The sequence below is a fragment of the Heptranchias perlo genome, chromosome X (assembly GCF_035084215.1).
Source record: "Heptranchias perlo isolate sHepPer1 chromosome X, sHepPer1.hap1, whole genome shotgun sequence".
In the NCBI taxonomy this organism is placed as follows: Eukaryota; Metazoa; Chordata; class Chondrichthyes; order Hexanchiformes; family Hexanchidae; genus Heptranchias; species Heptranchias perlo.
In genome coordinates, this window is record NC_090370.1 from 12,152,693 (window position 1) to 12,175,418 (window position 22,726).

Sequence of the window (22,726 nt, forward strand, 5' to 3'; positions counted from 1 at the left end):
GTGGAGTTATTTGTGACAAGCTAGCAGGGCAGTGGTTTGTTGTTCAGGGATTAAGGTAATGGATGTTAAGGAGATCATGGATGAGTTAGTACGAGGAGTGGGAGATGAGCCAGTGGTAGTTGTACCAGTGGGAATCCACAACATCAGAGGTGCTTAAAAATAGATTTAGGTATCTTGCTTAGGAACTGAGAGAAAAGGGATGTGAAGTTCTGACTTCTGGGTCATTACTGGTCTTTGGTAAGAGGTGATACCCCCAGAACTGTACTCGGGAAGGTAAGTGGTTGGCCAGATGGTGGCTTTCAAGGTACTTTTACATTGTTGCTTGTTTTTATTTTATTCAATCTCGGGATGTGGGCGTCGCTGGCCTTGATTGCCCATCCCTAGTTGCCCTTAGAAGGTGGTGGTGGGCCCTCTTCTTGAGCCACTGGTCGTGGTTTGATACAAACGAGCGGCTCGCTAACCCACTTCAGAGGACAGTTAAGAGTCAGCCATGTTGGTGCTCAATATCTAGGCTCACACATGGTAGAATGTCCACAGGTGAGGTGCCAGTACTGCTGGGGTGCTGCTACTCTAAGAACTGTATCCCCAAAACAACCAGTACTTCAAAAGAGATGGGGAGAAACCGGTTAAAAGAACAAAAAATTCCCTTAATGTTTTTACAGTATGTTTTCTGTGAAATCAGGTTTGTAGCAAATTACAGGCTGAGTGATCAGGAGACCAAAGGCAGTATAAATTCATTTCACAATGTTTGCTGAGGAGCTGGCAGGAGTTAGGTGCTTTTTAAAAATTTATTGCAGATGTTCTCTGGTTTACAGCACACTGACATACTTTATGCTCCTGCTATTCAGTGGGCAAGCTTTACTAAGCAGCTTGGGGTGGGGATGATCCTGGTGTCCTGGGGGAGTGCCAACGCTGTTATTGTACATCGCCATACTGTGCCAGTGCCTAGTGGGCTTTGCTTGTGCCACCATAACGAAACAACTTGCATTTATCTAGCGCCTTATTGCATCCTCGGGATGTCACAAAGTGCATTACATCCAATGGATTTTGAAGTGCAGTCTCTGTTGTTCTGTAGGCAAATGCAGCAGCTAAATTGCGCACAGCAAGCCCCCAAAAAAGCAGCAAGTGAATAGTAGGACCAGTTAATCGGTTTTTCGTGGTGTTTGGTTAAGGGATGAATGCTGGTCAGAGCACTGGGGAAAAACTCCCTCTTTTTCAAGCGGCTAATCATCATGTTGTGAATGAGTGGGCTAGTGAACCATGGGAGGCATCAAAACCAAGCCTGATGCGAGCCTCAGTTCCTGGTCCTCATCTCCCCCAGACATGCCCATTTTTAAGTGACGAGGACAAGAACGGAGGCTGATTTCTCCCTGCCTACTTCAGAGCTACTGCGACCAATAATACTGATCCACCGTTGTCTGCGTTGAGATCAATTAAGGAAACAAACCTAGGACCTTTCTGGTTATTCATCCATTCCTGTTATATAGGGCTCAGTACCACATTGGTGCATTTACCCACTGAGCTACCAGGTGAGCCCTCGGAATCCCTTTTTAAAGATGTAAGGGATCATTTTGGAACAGCCAGGAAACGGAAGATTAAGTTCCCAACCTCCACACGACTGATTTCTGCGGTTCCCAATGTTTTAATGGGAGATTTAGGAGCGAATCATGAGGCCTTGCTACTGACTGGCACGACCTCAGTTCAATATTTAAATCCCATTTTATAGCTGGGGGGCGGGGGGGGGGGGCTCACCAAACTCTACATCTTTGGGTGAGGCTTTGCCCTCAGAACTGGGCATAGGTGTGGCCCAGGCAAGTTGCTCTGCTGAAGCCGGGTTCGGAAAGGGAGAATGTGAAGAAAAATGCCGTGTATTTTGCATGTATTTTGCTCCAGGGATTAGTTGGTTTTCCCTGGATAGTTCTCAGTGTTTGTAATTTTGGGTTTCCCCTTGGCATAAATTGGGACTTTTGCTGCATTATTCTTTGCTTCTGCTAGCTTGGGCACTGCACCAGGCAACAAGGTGAGGATGGGGACTCACTGCTAGAGTTCAAAAGAGAGATGGACAAGTTCCTGCTACTGGTGAACCCAAAGTTGGGCAATGGGAGGTTAGTGTTACCAATCACTAAGTTGTCCCGAAGTTAGCTTGATCCCCTTCATGAGTAGAGAGGAATTTCCCACAGTTTTAGTCTAATTTGGCCTAAGGTTTTTTCCCTTTTTTTTGCCTCTCCCAGAAGATTGTGGAACTGTAGGGGGAGAGATGGGCAGTGGTGTGTGTAAATTACACCGTATCAGAAGTAGTCAAGCACAATGGGCCAGCTGGTCTTTTCCTGTACTTTTTAACGGGAGGGTTCCAAATGTGATGAGTTGAGTTCATGGGAGGCCAACAAATGGAGATGCATTAGCCCCTGAGGCATTTGTCCTCACTTGTCACCATCCCTGGACATGTCAGAGGGGACCTGTCTTCACAAGACAGGCTACCCCCAAGTTGCACCATCTGTTGCTCAATGACCTGCAAACATCTGGAAGATGGACAACCCGACCCTGGAAGTGAAGATTACCACAGCAGGAACCTTTCGAGCTACTGGATTTTTCCAGCTCTCCCCAGGAGACATCGCCCATGCGAGACAGTCTTCAGTGCATCATGTATGCCAGAGAAGTGACAACTGCTATGTTTGAAAGGGGCTACACTATTATTGCTTCTTGGCTCTTCATATCAGTCTCATGACCTTCATGAATAGAAAGGGTTGGCACTGGGGAGGGACCCTGGCAATCAAGATGATCAGGGGTTGGTGGGGGAGCTCTGAGCATTGCAGCGAGGAGGGAGGGAGGGTTTATAATTCAGCTATAAATTCCCCCCATCATTTTTCAGTGACCATTATCCAGGAAGGAGCCTCCATTGTGCATCATTCCACGATGCCTGCATTACTTGAAGGATAAGATGCACTGGGTGAATGGCTCTTAGGGTCCTCTGCACCCATGGCTACTGACTCCACTAAAGAACCCCGAACAGCTGAGAAGCATCTGGGCCTGGATGCCTCAGCCCCATGCTTGCTGTTCCTCAGCTGCCACCTCCACCTTCATGAAGAGTTTGGAAACAATTAAAAAGACAGTGTGTGAAAGAGAATAGTTCTACTCAAAGCTTCAAATTGTACTTCAGAGGGTGAGGCATTTCCCATCTTAGGGTTGTGCCATTTTTGATGAGCCCCACATGAAATGCATGCCTAGCTCCTGATGCCAGCTGGGTGACTGCATTGACTCAGTTGGCAAACTTCTTCCATTGAGATGGCACCTTTGAGGCACCCCTTACAGCAGGACCTCCCAACTATGCAGCATCAAGGGGAGCAGTGTTGCGCACCTGAGCATGTTGTACCATTATGAACAATGAGTCCACTTTCCTCCACCGCCACAACTTACCCTTTAAAAGCTGGCGGCAGCCCTTTAAGAGTTGCTGCATCACCATATCTTGCGCTCCCAAGCCAACTGTGCCGCAGGTCAAGCTCTCTGGGCAAACTTTCCCCGTGCCTGTAGCTTATTCAACATAGTTTGCAGGACTTATGTTTCAAAAGTCAACACGGCCTGCCCCACTCTACAGGAACAGGTGTGCCCTCGGCTTGGGTCGGCACAGACCCAATTTTGCCATGATCAAATAGTGGGGTTGTAGCATAGATGTTGGTTCCACACTCCCATCAGGGGAGCTGGGCCCAAATGGAGCACAGGTCGGAGATAAGGCTATGATTCTCCGCCCATGTTCCCCGTGAATGCGGCTCCCTCCTGGGAGTATGGGATCGTGGACTCAGCCCTATAGATCGTACAAATGGTGACCTTTCAGTGCCAAATGACCTCTACAGGGAAAGACTATAACAAACATGAGCCATGTGCAATTCTGTTCAACTATTTACAAAATGTGATTTCAACCAGTCACCATCACTGACCTCAAGCAAGCTGCCACTGACCTGACAGGTTCCTAACGTTATAAAGCTTTGGGATGATGGGATGTCGAATCCGAATGGTAAACGCAGCCTGATGTCCATCTGTCTTGAACAACACTGAGAAATAGAGAATGAACAATTAACTGGTCCATCAGTGAATCACATTCTATCCATGCAAATAAGTTCTTTAACTTGTAGGATGGAGGCTGCTCAGTCAAAGCAGGGAGGTGGATATAATGAGGTCATAGTATCATAGTAGGTACTGCACAGGAGGAGGCCATTCGGCCCATCGTGCCTGTGCCGGCTTTTTGAAAGAGCTATCCAATTAGTCCCATTCCCCCGCTCTTTCCCCACAGCCTTGTAAATTTTTCCCCTTCAAGTATTTATCCAATTCCCTTTTCTCTAGAAAAGAGAAAGCTGAGGGGTGACCTGATAGAGGTCTTTAGAATTATGAAGGGGTTCGATAGGGTAGACGTAGGGAAGATGTTTTCATTTGTGGTGGAGACCAGAACTAGAAGACACGAATATAAGGTAGTCACTAATAAATCCAATAAGGAATTCAGAAGAAACTTCTTTACCCAGAGAGTGGTGAGAATGTGGAGCTCACTACCACAAGGAGTAGTTGAGGCGAATAGTGTAGATGCATTTAAGGGAAGCTAGATAAACACATGAGGAAGAAAAGAAGTGTATGCTGATAGGGTTAGATGAAGTAAGGTGGGAGGAGGCTCGTCCGGAGCATAAACACCGGCACAGACCAGTTAGGCCGAAAGGCCTGTTTCTGTGCTGTAAATTCAATGTAATTTTCTTTTTTCAGGTAAAGAGAGAGGCATCGGTGCAAGGAAAACTCAAAGTCAGGGTGGTATCCTCAGGAAATGCACCTTTTGGCAGAGCGGCCACTGGTTCAGTTGCAATATTCCCACCTGAGTCAGAAGGGTTGGGGTCAGGCCCCACTTCGGACTGCCCCAGCGAGGGGAGACCAGAGGCCTGGCTCTGAATACCGAGTGCTCAATGGGAGTACTTGCGTCCGATGGGTATGTGGGTGTGAAGGGCAGGTGGGGCTCATGGTTGCAGCCCACGGAGAAGGTAAAAACCATGAGGAAGGCAACAGGAAACCACCTCAGCTAGTCTTCCCATAGTAAGTGGTTCAAGAAGCTGATATGTGGGAGATTTGAGTTAGGACCTGCCCTAGAGCAGGACAGACAGATTACACCTTTTAAATTACATTTTGTCCTCTTCACTGTACAACAAGCCTTCGGCCTCTCTGCTCACTTTCTGTTTGAATGGATTGCTGGTATAAGAAAGACTTGCATTTCTCTAGCGCCTTTCACGACCTCAGGACGGCCTAAAGCAATTTACAGCCAATGAGGTACTTTTGAAGTGTAGTCACTGTTGTAATGTAGGAAATGCGGCAGCCAATTTGTGCACAGCAAGATCCCACAACGTGATAATGACCAGATCATCTGTTTTAGTGATGTTGGTTGAGGGATAAATATTGACCAGAACACCGGTGGGGAACTCCCCTGCTCTTTGAAAATATGCCATGGGATCTTTTACATCCACTTGAGAGGGGGCCCTGGTTTAATGTCTCATCCGAAAGACAGCACCTCAGACAGTGCAGCACTCCCTCAGTATTGCACTGGAGCAACAGCCCGGATTTTGTGCTCAAGTCTCTGGAGTGAGACTTGAACCCACAACCTTCTGACTCAGAGGCAAGAGTGCAACCCACTGAGCCGAAGCTGACACAGTTGGTCCAAGAAGCAATCCCGGCCAGCTTCCACTCCCTTGGACGGAAGCTTAAAGGCAACCATCAGGGAGGGATTCAAAGATCTCACTCTTCTACACTCCAGCAGAGTGAGGTAGCATAGTGGTTGTGTTACTGGACTAATAATCCTGACACACAAGTTCAAATCCCACCACGGCAGCTGGGGAATTTAAATTCAGTTAATTAAATAAAATCTAGACTAAAAAGCTAGCATCAGTAATAGTGACCATGAAACTTCTGGATTGTTGTAAAAACCCATCTGGTTCACTAATGGCTTTTAGGGAAGGAAACCCAGTCTGGCCTATATGTGACTCCAGTCCCACAGCAATGTGGTTGATTCTTAACTGCCCTCTGAAATGGCCTAGCAAGCCACTCAGTTGTCAGCTCACCACCACCTTCTCAAGGTTAATTAGGGATGGGCAATATAATGCTGGCCTTGCCAGCAACGCCCACATCCAATGAATTAAAAAAAGGTGATGGTCTCCAGCAGTGGTGTGTATGAAGAAGTACGGAGGCTCTGTCCATCACACTGCCATGCACAAGTGGCTGCAGGCACTGTCTCAGGATGTCATCAATGAGGACAAACACCTCACTATGGCCATCCCCACACCTCCACTACTCGCCTTTAAACAGCCACCCAACCTCAAACAGACCATAGTTCGCAGCAAATTACCCAGCTTTCAAGAGAACAGCGTCCACGACACCACACAACCCTGCCACGGTAACCTCTGCAAGACATGCCAGATCATCGACACAGATACCACCATCACACGAGAGGACACCACCCACCAGGTGCATGGTTCATACTCCTGTGACTCGGCCAACGTTGTCTACCTCATACGTTGCAGGAAAGGATGCCCCGGAGCATGGTACATTGGCGAGACCATGCAGACGCTGCGACAACGGATGAACGGACACCGCGCAACAATCGCCAAACAGGAGGGTTCCCTCCCAGTCGGGGAACACTTCAGCAGTCATGGACATTCATCCACCGACCTTCGGGTAAGCGTACTCCAAGGCGGCCTTCGAGACACACGACAACGCAAAATCGTCGAGCAGAAATTGATAGCCAAGTTCCGCACCCATGAGGACGGCCTCAACCGGGATCTTGGGTTCATGTCACGCTACACGTTACCCCACCAGCGAACAAATGTTATCTGTTTTTAATATAACAGGTCAGTTGCTGTCTTTTCTATGTTTCTACCTCTCTATCTCTGTTTTTTTTTGTTTGTTGTTTTTTTTGGTGATTTGTATATTCTGAGACCTTGCAGGTAACACCTGTCTGTCTGCACACTGATTGCCTTGGCAACGGGCAGTTGAAAAAACTGTCTGTAATCACCAAGCATTGTTCTGTGAATTATAAATGCGATTTCATTTCGAGGATTTCATTTTCACATCGTTCACCTGACGAAGGAGGAAGCCTCCGAAAGCTTGTGAATTTAAAATAAAATTGCTGGACTATAACTTGGTGTTGTAAAATTGTTTACAATTGTCAACCCCAGTCCATCACCGGCATCTCCACATCATGACTGTCTCAGGAAGCATTAAGCCCCAGGGGCTGCAGCACAAAGGCACCCGTGGCACTGCGGCAGATAAATCGCATGTACATGCTAGCAGGCCATCTGAACCCCAGGCAGCTCACAAGCTGGCTCAGCCCCCAACCACTGCTACACCTTCATGTTGGACAGGTTTCTTTGGCCAACATGGGTGGAAACCCATTGCCATGCTTAAGAAATCTGCACAGGTAGAATTTCAGTTTGTGCAATACAAAATGCACAATCTCTCCCCCTAGGGACCCACTCCACTCATCTAAGTCCAGAGACCTTAGGCACAGGTTTAAAAGGAACCAAGGCTCAGGGGCTCAAGTGTTAGTAGGGGTACTGTTGTAGTTTAACCATCTACAACTGCACTACTTAACACTATAGGAGCATTAGTAAGCTTCCCATTGCTTGTCCAACCAGGGCCATCCAACTTATTGGGGCATTGCCATTACATCGAAACTATAGCACAGAAAAAGGCCATTGAGCCCAAATGGTTTATGCTCCACACGAGCATCCTCCCTTCCTTCTTCATCTAACCCTATCAGCATAACCTTCTATTCCTTTCTCCCTCATGTGTTTATCTAGCTTCCCCTTAAGTGTATCTATGTTATTTGCTTCAACTACTCCTTGTGGCAGTGAGTTCCACATTCTCACCACTCTCTGGGTAAAGAAGTTTCTCCTGAATTCCCTATTGGATTTATTAGTGACTATTTCATATTTATGACCTTTAGTTTTGGTCTCCCCCACAAGTGGAAACATTTTCTCTACATCTACCCCATCAAACCCTCTCATAATAAAAATGTAAGAATTTATTTTAATATTCGCGGATGCAATCCATCCGGACCAGGGGTCTTATCCTCTCTTAGTTCGATTAGTTTATCAATTATCTCCCCCCACCTTTCTATCTTAAATGTTTTTATATATTTTTGATCTCTTCTTCTAATGTCCTGCCCACCTTGTTAACCTCCTTGGTGAATACTGAGGCAAAGTAACTATTCAATAGTTCTGTCATTACCTATGAGTTTATCTTGTGCATCCCTTAGTGGCCCTATCTCGATTCTGATTTTTCTTTTGTTATTTATGTGTCTGTAGAATACTTTACTATATCTTTTTATATTCCTTGATAACTTAAGCTCGTAGTTCCTCTTTGCTTTCCTAATTGTTTTTTTGACTTCTTTCCTAACTTCTTCATATTCCCTTTTGTCATCCTTTCCATAATTCACTCTCCCCGCTCCGAGTCTCCCCGCTCCCCGCTCCCGCTTTATGTTCGTGGCTATCTGAAGCCAACTGGGGAGAATATCAGCCCCCCCCCAATGATGGGGTTATTCCTCCAGGTCCCATCAATGAGCAAGACTGGCTGGTCAGTCATTAAGAGTACCCTAGAGTAGTGTGCCTGCCTGGCTCAGATATCAGATTATTGGGTAGATGATAAAAGGTTGCTTCCATTTGTTTCCAACCTTCCTTCGCCAAGTGCATCATTTTATAACTATCTCAACCACAAAGATTCTGCTTACCGCCCATCACTTGAATTGTCACTACTTGGTCAGCAGTTAGGAATAGGACAGATGTTGAAGCAACACAGAGAAGTACATGGCTCAGTGGGCCACACTCTCATTTCTGAGTCAGAAGGTCGTGGGTTCAAGTCCCACTCCAGAGACTTGAGCACATAATCCAGGCTGACACCCCCAGTGCAATTCTGAGGGAGTGCTGCACTGTCGGAGGTGCCGTCTTTCAGATGAGACGTTAAACCGAGGCCCCATCTGCCCTCTCAGGCGGACGTAAAAGGTCCCATGGCATATTTTCAAAGAAGAGCAGGGGAGTTCTCCAGGCCAATATTTATCCCTCAACCAACATCACTAAAAACAGATTATCTGGTCATTATCAAATTGCTGTTTGTGGGACCTTGCTGTGTGCAAATTGGCTGCCGTGTTTCCTACATTACAACAGCGACTACTTAAAAAAAAAGTATTTAATTGGCCGTAAAGCACTTTGGGACGTCCTGAGGTCGCGAAAGTCACTGTATAAATACAAGTCTTTCTTTCTTTTCCTTTACACGAATCACAAGGAGTACTGTAAAGGGCCTTAGGAAAACACATCACATGGACCGGAACATCACAACCAGTCAGCCATTACAGGAAATGGTATCACATTTCTTCCAAAACTACACCAAACAGAACCTAGGTCATTGCCAGATAAAATAACTTGCAGTTCCATAACTGCAGACGTAGTTAATAGACTTTTATAGTGTCGAATTGCACAACACACTCGAGATGCTCCTGAATGCAATGGTTTGAGTGCTACGCATGATTGCTGATGAACTCACTCTGTGGTGATGGCAACTCTTGCTGTATTGCCCAACTCTGTCAGCACAGAGGTTTTGGCATCATATCCATCCTTCGCATTACTAATTCACAGGTCTGACTGAGCACAGGGCCACACGCTCCCTTGCTATCCAAGCGGATAAATTCGATGCAGACTGACCTTTGACACAGCGCCCGTAACGAATGGGCTAATTTTGGAGGGCCTATTTCTATTGGCATGTTTTAGCACAAGGGAAAAATCTGTGAGCTGAAGTGAAAACAAGGAGGATTTTACTGCTTTGAAATTACTTTTCTCACCCATGCCTAGTTCTCCAATGAACTTCGACCACAGAGGATAAAATAACTCTTTGCAATCTAGATGATTTTGTGAAAGCTCACTGCACACACTTCATTTAAGGGGCACTCGCTGTGCATTAAATGAGAAATCATCATTTTTTCTGGGGGTTTTTTTCTTTAACTCTCCTGGAGCCAAATTGTGCACCAGAAAATGTGCAAACTGGGCAAACCAGCTCTTACACTCTTTTTAACCACACTCCTCCCGCCCCCTTGGAATTTAGTGTTAAACATGAGGGTGGAAGGGTTGGGGAAGAGGGTTTGAGGAGGCCATAAGTTGTGGAGAAAAGGAGGCACGGATTGTCCTTGCCCTCCAGGATGATCCTGGAGTAACAGGAGGATTTGGCCATGCAGAGGGTGGTGTAGTAGTGAAGAACACGGCTGAGCCAGATTTTGCGGAGAATGATGAGACCATTGGTGAGCCAGGTGTACTCAAATCTGTGGCCCTCAGACTTTAAGATGTGACTCAGTAGGGACAAGGGTGTCAAAGGCAGATGTAAGAGAGCCATTCAGCAAGTCAACAACAGCAGTGTAGCGATGGGTCGAGGACTAGAGGAGAGGGCATTGGGAGATTGAAAGCGAGTTGGTGGGGGAGGCAGGAGCGTAGTTTTTTTCCCCCCCCAAGAGCAGGGAAGAAGGGTCATGGGTTGGAGGCAGACAGAGAGATGTGGATCGTAAGGGAGATGAGAAAGTGTCAGAGATATCCTGATCAGGAATTGAGATCTCGGACGTGATAATGCCACATGAGATGGTGAAATCATGCAGATGGTCCTGGGTGTCGGTGAGGCTGTCTATATAGAAGATGAGGTTGAGTGAGGACAAAAAAGAGCCGAGAAGTCCACGAAGAGGGGGCTGGGACATTTAGATGTATGTTAAAATCACTGAGAAGAGGAGTCACTCAGGGCAGAGGCTCAGAGAGAGGAGAGAAGCAGCCATTTTGCACACAGCAAGATCTAAACAATGCGAACAACAACCATTCAATCTGTCTTTTGTGACGTTTGTTGAGAGGGGACTGGTGGCCAGAATTTCCTGCTCTTGTTCAAATAGCCAATGGGATCTTTAACATTCATCTGAACCACCGATCCTATTTAACATCTCAGCCAAAAGTTAGCATCACACTCCCTTAATTATCCTGGTGTCTCAGCATAGATTAAAGTGCTCGAATCCCTGGGGTGGGGCTTGAACCCACAACCTTCTGGCACTGAGCCAAGATGACACTTACTATGTGGCAACAAGAAATAAACTGAAGGAAATCACCTGGGCGATGGGTGGAGGGCAGTTGAAATCCCTCCGTTAATTTTAGCGTGCTGATTCATGCCAACTTCCTCCATGTGTCATTTTAACAAACTTGTTAACTCCTAACAAGTTAACTCCCTATATTAAAATGGAAGACAAAGCAACTTCATCCAAACACATTAGCACATTTTATCACACGATGGGATTTCAACGCCGCGTTCTTTGTTCCCACCTTCGTTACCCTGCACCCTGGATACGCACCTGTGTCGGCCGTGTTGGGGTTGAAGACGGTGTTGGTGTAGGTGACAAATTGGAGCTGGCGGTTCAGGTTGTCCACTTGAGAGCTCGAGAGAGACAGGTGCATCTCCCCTTCACCTTCGATCTTGACCCCTTCGACCTCTGCCGCCACATCAAAGGTTCCCAAATTCGCTGTTAGATTGACCTGTAAAAAAAAAATAGGCTTCATTCTTTAAAAATCTATCATTCCTCGCATCCTTGTGTAATATATATATTGTAGCAGGGTGACTGAGGGCCCTGATCCCTGAATAAGAGTATGACCCTTTGATGAAACCTCTTAAGAGGAGGGGTATGGTCCGTTAAAGAGACCTCACCTTTAAGTAATTGAGGCTGGAATGGGTGGAGACCTTCCCCAGACAACAGAGAGTAAAAGGCCCAGAGCCTGCAGTTGCAATGCAGCCTCAGACAGCTGAAAGAGCCTGCGACTGGGAAAGTGTACTTGGCGTTGCCAAAAGGTACTGTGTATTGAGTGAATTAAAAGACAAGTGTTTTGAATTGGTCAAGGACTATTGTCTGTCATATGAAGGAGGTTATGAGATGGGAGGACTCTGGATAGATATATATATATCTCCATTCTTTGTGTGAAGGAGAAAGTGCTGAATTTTTAATGATCCATCTGAAGGAAAATGTTATGTAAAATACAAAAAAATGTGACACTTAAGTAGAAATATTCAATGTTTGCATCTAGAACTCCTCATTTCACTGTGGAGTTGAGCTCACTAGAGATTGGGTTGGCTAAACTTAAAAATACCCTTTCAGCTACCAGAGAGAGAGAGAAGATGTTCATCTGTTCAGACCAAACTGGATGAGGACGCAGGTGCCAGATGTAAAAGAACAATCCAGTCCTCGTGCTCACATTTCTGAACGATTTTAGAGATGTCGAGATAGATTTTCATCTTCACTGCCCGGGTGACATTCTGGTGGAGTTTATCTCCCGCTGTTTAGGGAACCTGCCTGATATTCATTCCATCAAAATCAACCTTACATTATGTGTCCAGCAAAGGCCTTTCTTTTCTATTAACATCACAACAGCTCATCGCAGGGAACAAAAACTATACAAAAAGGTTGCCATTAAATTGTGAAAGGAACCACATCGTGTGGTTTGAGAATTTTGGGGTTTGCGATGCCATGTTCCTGCCGCTCTTGTCAAGAGATTATTTGTACTTCAGGCAGGAAATGAATTCATTCAATTCACTCCCTTTGGCATTGTGGGCGCTAAATTGGGCCGTGTAGCGCCCGTTGTTACGCACTACGCGGCCTCCCGAAGTGCCAAGATGGCGTCTTGGCTGCGCACACACGCACGTTTCCAGCGTGACGTGCACCGGACGCCATCTTGGTATACGAGTTAGCGCAGGCGCAGATAACGAACGCCAGAAGCATGTAAAGTAGGGAGAAAATGGATACAATCAGTGTGCAACGCTCCTTTAAAGTGGTAAGTCCCAAAATGGTGTCTAATACTCAACTCAACGCAGTCTTAACCCCGACCATCTGATCGTGTCTTAGAGTGCCTGGAGGACCCCCCACCAGCGCTATTTAAAGGGACCATGCAGGATTTACAGGTTAGTGGTTGGATTATTGCTTCTGGCTGCCGAGACATTTGTAACTGTTTTTGGAGGTCTCCTAGACTTGAATACTAGGACGCAGGGGACATAGCCTAACATTTAAAGCCAGGACGTGCAGGAGTGAAGTTAGGAAACACTTCTACATGCAAAGGGTGGGAGAAGTTTGGAACGCTCTTCTGCGAATGGTAGTTGATGCTAGCTCACTTGTGAATTCTAAATCTGAAATTGATAGATTTCTGTGAACCAAGGGTATTAAGGGATATGGGGCTAAGGCGGGTATATGGGGTTAGGTCTCATTGAATGGTGGAACAGGCTCGAGGGGCTAAATGCCACTGCCACTTGCTGCCTCCTGATGTGCGCCACAATCTTCTGCAAGAAAGCGGGACGTGTGTCTGGGTGATGTGCCTGTCATGGTTGACTAGCTGCCAGTGTGTGTGTGGCTTGTGAGTTGTGGGTGGGCGGCTTGCAACAGTGGTGATGTGTGAGGGAGAGGAAGCATCTGGTTGGAAGAGTTGAGTACTGATGGAAAGATTTTGTTGGTGTGTGGGTGTAGTGGGTGGAGCAGTGGATGCGGCTAGTGGTGCAGTTGGTAGGAGACGCCACTTGACAGTTGACCTCACTCACCTTGACCACTCGTGTCAAAGCACTGAACTTCTTCCTGCACTGCATCCACGGTCGTGGTGCTGTGTGCCTGGCCTTGACTTTGTCCCTTGCTGCCTCCCATTGCATTTTGGGTATATGTCTGGAGGGCCTCTTGCCCCCGCCCCCACCCCCTGCAGATATAGGATGTCCCTCCTTCTGTCCACCTCTTGCACCAAGGCCTCTAGTGCATCAGCAGAGAACCTTGGTGCATGCACTCTCACAGACCCAGTACAAACTCAGATCGGCAGATTGGTGAGGTTTGGTGTTCAGATTGGAGGATGTGGGATTTAGTGGTGCGCAACCTTTATTCAATGTTTTAACATAACTCAGTGTAAACGTAGGGATTGGAGCTGCATCTGTGCTTTACATGTGTGATGTCTGATCTCCAGCTACCTTTAAGAGATTTCTAACAGACAGCCTGCCTTTAAGAGACTGGGGCTCCCCCTGCTGAGGGAAAGTGCGAATTGCATTGAATCCTCATATCAATGCTGATTCGGAACACTGCTTGAAGGCAAGTCCTCAGGCCTGACGAAAGTCTCGTGCTGCATGCGCAGGGGCCATTGGGCGCAGGGTAATAGCAGATCGCGCTACCCCCGCCCAATAACAGGCCCTGTCCAATTTTTATTCCCCCAGGGGGTTTAAATTATAAATGGATCCAGCCACACAAAAAATAGTTAACGTCTGCTGAGAATAAGCTTTACTGCAGAGCACTGACTTGTCCGGACACAGTATCAGAGCTGTGCAAAACTCTTAACTGACGACGATATGCAGCTTGCATGAGATGCTTTTCTTAAAAAAAAATTACATAGAATGTACATCACAGAAACAGGCCATTCGGCCCAACAGCTCCATTCCGGTGTTTATGTTCCACGCGAGCCTCCTCCCTCCCTACTTCCTCTAACCCTATCAACATAGCCTTCTATTTCTTTCTCCCTCATGTATTTATCTAGTTTCCCCTTAAATGCACCTCTGCTATTCGCCTCAACTACGCCTTGTGGTAGTGAGTTCCACATTTTCACCACTCTGTGGGCTTCTCATGAGTTCCCTATTGGATTTATTAGTGACTATCTTATATTTATGGCCTAAAATAAAAACAGAAAATGCTGGAGAAGCTCAGCAGGTCAGGCAGCATCTGTGGAGAAAGAAGACCTTTCGTCAGAACTGGAAGATGTTAAGAGTTAAAGTTTTTGAGCAAGTGCAGAGCCAGCCTTATCAAGCCCTTTCATAATCTTAAAGACCTCTATCAGGTCACCCTTTTTAAAAGGAAGGGAGAGAAGTGTTGAGGATTTTTTGCCTCTGCCAGGAGATTATATGGCTGGGGGTGGGTGGAGAGCATTGAGGGTCACGATGCTTAGTTGCAACATGACTGAATGGACCAGCCGGTCTTTTTCTGTCTGTCCTTTTTTGTCTGTTCACATGCAATGTGGTTCTGGGAGAGAGCTCCAAAGAGCAGCGGTTCAAAAAAATCAGCCGTCAAAAGTGGAGCAGAGCTACCTGAAGTCTGAGGAATGGTTAACTGAGTTTATAAGCTAATTTCACCGAAGATTCTGTGTCTCAGTGAAGCTGAAATGCTTTGGAGATTGGTGCACGTAATTGAAACCAAAATTGATGAGGGTTCGAATGAGGTGAATCTCACACTTCAATTTGGTTTGACTCCAGCTGTAGTATGACCAGTACCACGTGGACTTCTTAAAATGAAGCCTTCCTTCCTCTTCAATCACTCAGTAGTTGGGACCTTGTAGCTCGGCCATTTTTTCAGCGCATGTCGAAATCAGCAGGTAGGTTCAGATGGACTAATCCTTCAGTTGCATGTGGAATGTAGATGATACCAGACGAGGAGGGGCTGTGGCATCGGAAGAGGCAGCTCAGAAATTACAGCACGAGTTGGACAAGATATAAGTGGGCAGAATAATGACAGATGGAATTTAATGCAGACAAATGTGAAGTACTACACATAGGAAGGAAAAATAGACAACATACATACTCCACAAATGGAGAAAGACCCAGGAGCCTTAGTAGACTTGACGGTCAATATGTCCAACCATTGCAGAGCAGCAATCATCAAACCATACAGGGTTCTGGTCAGACCCACCTCGAGCACTGTGTCCAGTTCCGGTCACTGAGACACAAGGGAGACATTCAATCACTGGAGACAGTGTAAAGAGTTAGGAGGCTGATCCCCAGAATCAGGGGTCTGAGTTATGAGGAAATACTGAAGAAACTTGGGCTTTTCAGCCTGGAAAGGAGGCAATTGAGTGTTGATCTTAGAAGGATAAGATTGTTAAGGACATAGAAAAAGTCAACCCAAAATATTAAACATAGAAAATAGGACAGGAGTAGGCCATTTGGCCCTTCGAGCCTGCTCCACCATTCAATATGATCATGGCTGATCCGCTATCTCAATACCATATTCCCGCTCTCTCCCCATACTCCTTGATGCCTTTTGTGTGTCTAGAAATCTATCTAGCTCCATCTTAAATATATTCAGTGACTTGGCCTCCACAGCCTTCTGTGGTAGAGAATTCCACAGGTTCACCACCCTCTGTGCTTTAAATTAAACTGCAGGAGTAGGACCAGGTTCAAACTAGAGGGGGTAAATTTTAGGACAGGTATCAGGAAATAATTCTTCACACAAAAAATGATCAACATTTGGAATAAACTTCCAGATCGAATAGTGGAGGCAAAAACCCTGGAATCATTTCAGAAACAATTAGATGCAGCAATGGGCAGATATTAGGATCTGTCCGAGTGGATGAATCAAGATGGTCCAAATCTTACATTTGAACTGCCTGTCAATTTTTTCTATTCTAAGTTCCTATGTCCACATTTATAATGGTACTGCCTCCCAGTAGTGAGAGGTTGTCATTGCAGTGTGAGAAGTTTACATAGGCATTTATAAATATGGACATAGGGATTTATAATGGAATTAGAAAAATCAGGACAGAATATATGATTTTTAAATGGCGGCCCAATTACATCTGCTTGCCCTGGTCTAATTATCCCTCATCCTCTAGCCCCACTTCATCTGAAGACTACATTGCACACATAGAATCAAGACCACAAGAGATCAACTAATATACAATATGGTCTATATTTAGCAAAACAGACACAATTATTTCGGGAAACCACAGACACAACACCACAATAGCTATCTGATATCTCAAGGAAGTGCTTTTCGGTAGATGTCACGATGGCTCAGTTGATAGCAGTCTTGCCTTTGTATCAGAAGGGTGTAGCTTCAAACCTCGTTCCAGGACTTGCGCACGTAATCTAAACTAACACTTCAGTGCAGTAGAGGGAATGCTGCAATGTCAGAAAGGACCATTCTCCAAATGTGATGTCGGATTGAGGTCCTGTCTGCCTGTTTAGTTATAATGAGATGATGGTATCCTGGAAAGATAAGATCGAGGGGACTGAAGAGCCTTCATCCAAATTGATGTCGAGGCCTCATGCATTTTGGTGTCACTTAAAGACCAATCTCTCAGTCCCGTCCGGGCTCCTAGACGATGAGTCGTGTTTGTAGAATTGCGCCAAACCTTTATAAACTTGGCATTCATATCAATATTTAGAATTTCACTGAAATATCATGATTTAATTGTTAATGCAGTAAAACTCTTAAATTCAGACTTAGTTATTTATGACAATGCATTTCAGTCATGAGGAATTATCAATCTGGATACAGTGGGGATCGTTTTCAACTTGTGGAAAACTGTATATCGAGGACTGCTTCCTGAATTATTGAAGCTGAATTGACAGTAAAAGTCTTACCTCAAAAAGTTGCTGAGATTTAGCTTGCAGGCTTAAACCTATTCAAAAAAAAACATACAAGACAGATTAAGACACATCTCAAACTCTGTGGCTGGCTCAGACAGTAAATACACTGCCAGCTGTGGCACTGAGCTGCAGTACAGATGGTCCGAGATTCCATCCCCAAACTGTGCTGGGTTCACTGATCTCACCCAGGAAGTGATAAAGTTGGCCTTAAGAGGGGAAACATCTGCCAGGGTTTCTGCTCTCTCTCAATCCAGTGACCCCTGCTGGAAAGTGAACAGGTGTGGACGTCAGATGAAGACTGTAGAGTGCATCGCATCTGAGCTCAATCCAGTCAAATTGCTGCCATTAGCAATCAAGGCTTACATGTGAAGAACGTTCACTGAGGTGAAGTAGTGCTGGTGGAATCACACTCCAGCAAGAATCAGAGGGGGCAAGACTGGAAAAATGGACTCAAAATGACAAATAAAATTTTAAAGAGGGTCTAAAAATACACATATAGGCCATCAAATCTATTCTTGTGGCTGAACAAGTGGTACAACTAGTTTTACAAAAGTCACCACGCAGAATTTATGTTTTGGGGTTTTTAGTCCAGATACGTTTCATGGTTTTAGCATCTCGGATCACTGCTTCAGGCAAAACATCGAGAGGAGAGGATCGAGAAGTGGATACATAAGGAACAGGAGAGAGAACCGGGAGAACATCGCGAGAGGGTTGAGGAGCGGATACATAAGGGGGGACGGGGAGGGAAAATGAGACAGAGACAACACGAATGGGGAGAACATAGTGAGCGGTCGGAGGAGCAGTGTGTCTGAAACAGACAGAAAAAAAGAATCAAAAAAGTGTCGCGAGGGTAAGTCAGTGTAAGTATTTAGTTTATTGGTTAATGTTTTTAGCGATTATTGTTTTTAGTGGTCAGTGTCTTTAGCTAACATGAAAACACTAAGCACTAAACAGTTAAATAGCCTCAAAGCTAAACAAACAGTTTTAAATAATTGTTAGCTAACATGGCAGGATAGCTGCAGCCCATCGCCTGCACAACCTGTGCCATGTGGAAACTCCAGAACACCGTGTCCTAGAAAACCACATGTGCAGGAAGTGCCACCAACTGCTCGAGCTCAGAGTTTCTGAGCATGAGGGGCAGCTGGTGTCAACAACAGTGTATACGGGAAGCTGAAAGTTTTGTACATTGCACGTTTTAGGATGTGGTCGCCCTGCAGCTACAGGCAATTCAGGCGGAGGGAAAGTGGGTGACCACCAGACGGACTCGGAGGAACAGGCAGGCAGTGCACAAGTCCCCTGGGAGCGTGGCACTCACAAACTGGTATTCAATGTTGAATACCAGCGAGGGTGACACCCCAGGGGAGTTCAGTCAGGAGCAAATCCTTGGCTCCGTGGGAGACTCAGCTGCATAGGGGCATAAAGTGTAGAAATGTAGTAGTTATAGGGGTTTTGATAGTCAGGCGTTTCTGCAATCGCCAACGCGAGTCCTGCATGGTGTGTTGCCTCCCTGGTGCCAGGGTTAAGGATATCACTGAACGGGTGCAGAACATTTTGGTGGGGGGAAAAAGGGGAAACGGTCAGAAGTAGTGGTCCATGTTAGAACCAATGACATAGGTAAGAAAAGGATTGAGATCCTACAGTTTCAGGAGCTAGGAAGATTAAAGAACGGGACCTCAAAAAGGTGGTAATCTCCGAATTACTCCCAGTGCCACATGCTAGTGAGTGCAGAAACAGGAATATAGTGCAGGTGAAAGCATGGATGGAGAAATGGTGCAGGAGGGAGGGCTTCAGATTTTTGGGGCATTGGGACCAATGTCCTCGCGGGGAGGTTAACTAGTGCTGTGGGGGAGGGTTTAAGCTAATTTGGTGGTGGGGGGGGGGGGGGGTGAGAACCAAGATGGAGTAGCAGAGAGGAGAGACAAGATGCACAGAAAACTATTCTGTTGCTATTTGTCCCTGCTAAAGAATTGTGTAGAAAGAGCTGAAAAAACAAAGCAGACTAGCATGGTGTTGGAATGCATGTGTGTTAATGTGAGGAGTGTCACAAATAAGGTTGGTGAGCTACAGGCACAATTTGCCACATGGGGTGATGATAAAGTGGCTGTAACGGAGACCTGGCTTAAACATGGGCAGGAATGGGAATTAAACATTCCTGGCTACAATATATTCAGGAGGGATAGGAAAGGAAAAAAGAGAGAGGTGGCAGTATTAATGAAGCATAATATTACAATACTATAGAGGCGTGATAAACTAGAGGGTTCAAAGATTGAATCTATTTGGTTAGAGTTAAGGAGCTGTTACATTGCTGGGTGTTTACTATAGATCCCCAGATAGTGAGAAGGAGATAGAGGAGCAAATCTGTAGACAAATTTCAGAGAAATGTAAAAATAATATAGAGCAGTAATAGTAGGGGACTTCAATTACCCTGATGTAGACTGGGGGAAAAAATCATGTAAAGGGCAAGGAGGGTGAAGAATTCCTAAAATGTGTACAGGAGAACTTTCTTAATCAGTATGTTTCTAGCCCAACGAGGAAGGAAGCAGTGCCGGATCTAGTTCTGGGGAATGAAGTAGGGCAAGTGGAGTCTGTTTCAGTGGGGGAACATCTGGGCAATAGTGATCATAATATAATTAGGTTTAAAGTAGGTATGGAAAGGGACAGAGGAAAATCAACAGGTGAAAATACCCAACTGAAAGAGCCAGTTTCAGTGATTTGAGAAGGGATCTAGCACAGGTGGACTGGAAACAAAGACTGGCCAAAAAAAAACAGTAAATGAGCAATGGCAGGCCTTCAAGGCGGAGATAGTTTGGGTCCAAACCAAACATATTCACATTAGGAGGAAAGATGGGGCACCTAAAGCTCAAGGTCCCTGGGTGACAAAGGAAAGAGAGGTTAAAATAAAACAGAAAAAAAAGGAGCTTTATGACAAATGTCAGGTATAGAATACAATAGAAAACCAGGCAGAATACAGAGAGTGCAGGGGGAAATTGAAAAAGGATGGTTGAAGAGAAAAGAGAGAGTATGGGAAAAGATTAGCAGGTAACATAAAAGGGAACCCAAAAATCTTTTATAAACATATAAAAAGTAAAAGGATAGTTAAAGGAATGGTGGATGGATTAGGGACAAAGAAAGAAATCTTCTTGTGGAGGCAGAGGGCATGACTGAGGTACTGAATGAGGACTCTGTATCTGTCTTCACAAAAGAAGAGGATGAAGTTAATGTCACAGTAGAGTAGGAGGGAGTAAAGATATTGGATAAGATAAAAACAGATAGGGAGGTGGTGCTAAATAAGTTGGCATCACTCAAAGTTAACATGTCACCTGGCCCAGATGCGATGCATCCTAGGTTGCTGAGGGAAGTGAGGGTGGAAATAGCAGAAGCTCTGACCACAATCTTTCAATCCTTCTTGGATATGGGAGTGGTGCCAGAGGACTGGAGGATTGCAAATGTTACACCCCTGTTCAAAAAAGGGGAGAGGGATAAACCTGGTAACTACAGGCCAATCAATCTAATGTCAATGGTGGGAAAACTACGAGAGACCATTGTCAAGGACAAAATTAATTCTCACTTGGAGAAGCATGGGTTAATAAAAAGGGACAGCCAGCATAGATTTATTAAAGGCAAAACGTGTCTGACTAATCTGAGTTCTGTGATGAAATATCAGAGGGTTGATGCGGGTAGTGCAGTAGATGTTGTATACATGGACTTTCAAAAGGCATTTGATAAAGTGCCACATAATAGACATTCAGAAAATAGAAGCACATGGGATTAAAGGGATGGTGGTAACTTGGGTATGTAATTGGCTAAGGGATAGGAGGCAGAGATTAGTGGTGAATGGATGTTTTTCTGATTGGAGAGAAGTATGCAGTGGGGTCCCCCAAGGGATTTTCTTGTTACATATAAATGACTTGGACTTGGGTATACAGAGTACAATTTCAAAGTTTGAGGATGATACAAAACTTTGTGATGTAGTAAATAGTGAGGAGGATAGTAACAGACTTCATGAGGACTTAGACAGGCTGGTGAAATGGGCAGGCACATGGCAGGTGCAATTTAATGCGGATAAGTGTGAAGTGATGCACTTTGGGAGGAACAACATGGAGAGGCAGTATAATCTAAACGGTACTATTTTGAGGGGGGTGCAAGAGCAGGGGGTGCATATTCACAAATCTTTGAAGGTGGCAGGGCAAGTTGATAAGGTGGTTAAGAAAGCATATGGGATACTTGGCTTTGTAAATAAGGACATTGAATACAAAAAACAAGGAAGTCATGCTAAACTTTTACAAATCACTGGTTAGTTCTCAGCTGGAGTATTGTGTACAATTCTGGGGACCACATTTTAGGAAGGATGTCAATGCCTTGGAGAGGGTATAACAGGATGATACCAGGGATGAGGGACTTCAGTTATGTGGAGAGACTGGAGAAGCTGGGATTGCTCTTCTTAGAGCAGAGAAAGTTAAGGGGAAACCTAATAGAGTTATTCAAAATAATGAAGGGTTTTGATAGAGCAAGTAGGGAGAAATTGTTTCAACTGGCAAATGGGTTGGTAACCAGAGGTCATAGATTTAAAATAATTGACAAAAGAGCTAGAGGGGAAATGAGGAGAACTTTTTTCACAGAGGGTTGTTAAGATCTGGAACGCACTTCCTGAAAGGGTGGGGGAAGCAGATTCCATTAGAACTTTCAAAAGGCAATCAGACATGAACTTGAAGAGGTCTAATTTGCAAGGTTCTGGGGAAAAAGCTGGGGAGTGGGACTAAATTGGACAACTCTTTCAAAGAGCTAGCACAGGCACGATGGGCCGAGTGGCCTCCTTCTGCGCTGTATGATTCTATGGTTCCCTATGGCCTGGAGTGTGCCTTTGCCTGCCCAATATAGAGTTCATTTGCAGCGATCCCAAAAGGTTGAACAGAAAATGGTGGATGGAGGAAATGCAGTGGATGTGGTGTATATGAATTTTCAGAAAGCTTTTGACAAGGTACCATACAAGAGTCTATTGGAGAAGATTAAGGGGTATGGAATTAGGGTAAGGGTAGAAAATTGAATTAAAAACTGGTTAGAAGGGGGGAAAGCAGAGCAGAGCTAAGGACAGGTTCTTAGAGTGGATTGCTTCTGTTCAACTGTTTACATCAATGATTTGGATTATAGAGCTAGAGGGAGTGGTGTCCAAATATACAGACAATACTAAAATAGGGGGCATAGTAAATCATTCGGAGAACCAAAGTAAGCTGCGGAGACATTAATATGGTGGAATGGGCAAAAAGTGGTAGATGGAATTCAATGTCAGTAAATGTGAGGTGGTACGTTTTATTAAATAAAAGTAATAATT

The 22,726-nt window shown here is 45.2% G+C and overlaps 1 protein-coding gene across 3 annotated transcripts in view; it reads right to left on the reverse strand.

The window, feature by feature from the left end:
* The window catches only part of LOC137307280 (beta-1,4 N-acetylgalactosaminyltransferase 1-like), an 80,258-nt gene that overhangs the window by 22,546 nt on the left and 34,986 nt on the right, over window positions 1-22,726 (reverse strand). For all 3 annotated transcript variants that reach the window (XM_067976728.1, XM_067976727.1, XM_067976729.1), the window contains exons 5-7: window positions 17,392-17,429; window positions 11,384-11,564; window positions 3,954-4,046 (exon numbers count right to left, since the gene is read on the reverse strand). In XM_067976728.1, coding sequence (XP_067832829.1) covers window positions 3,954-4,046; window positions 11,384-11,564; window positions 17,392-17,429 — 312 coding nt within the window. The remainder of the gene's footprint in view (window positions 1-3,953; window positions 4,047-11,383; window positions 11,565-17,391; window positions 17,430-22,726) is intronic.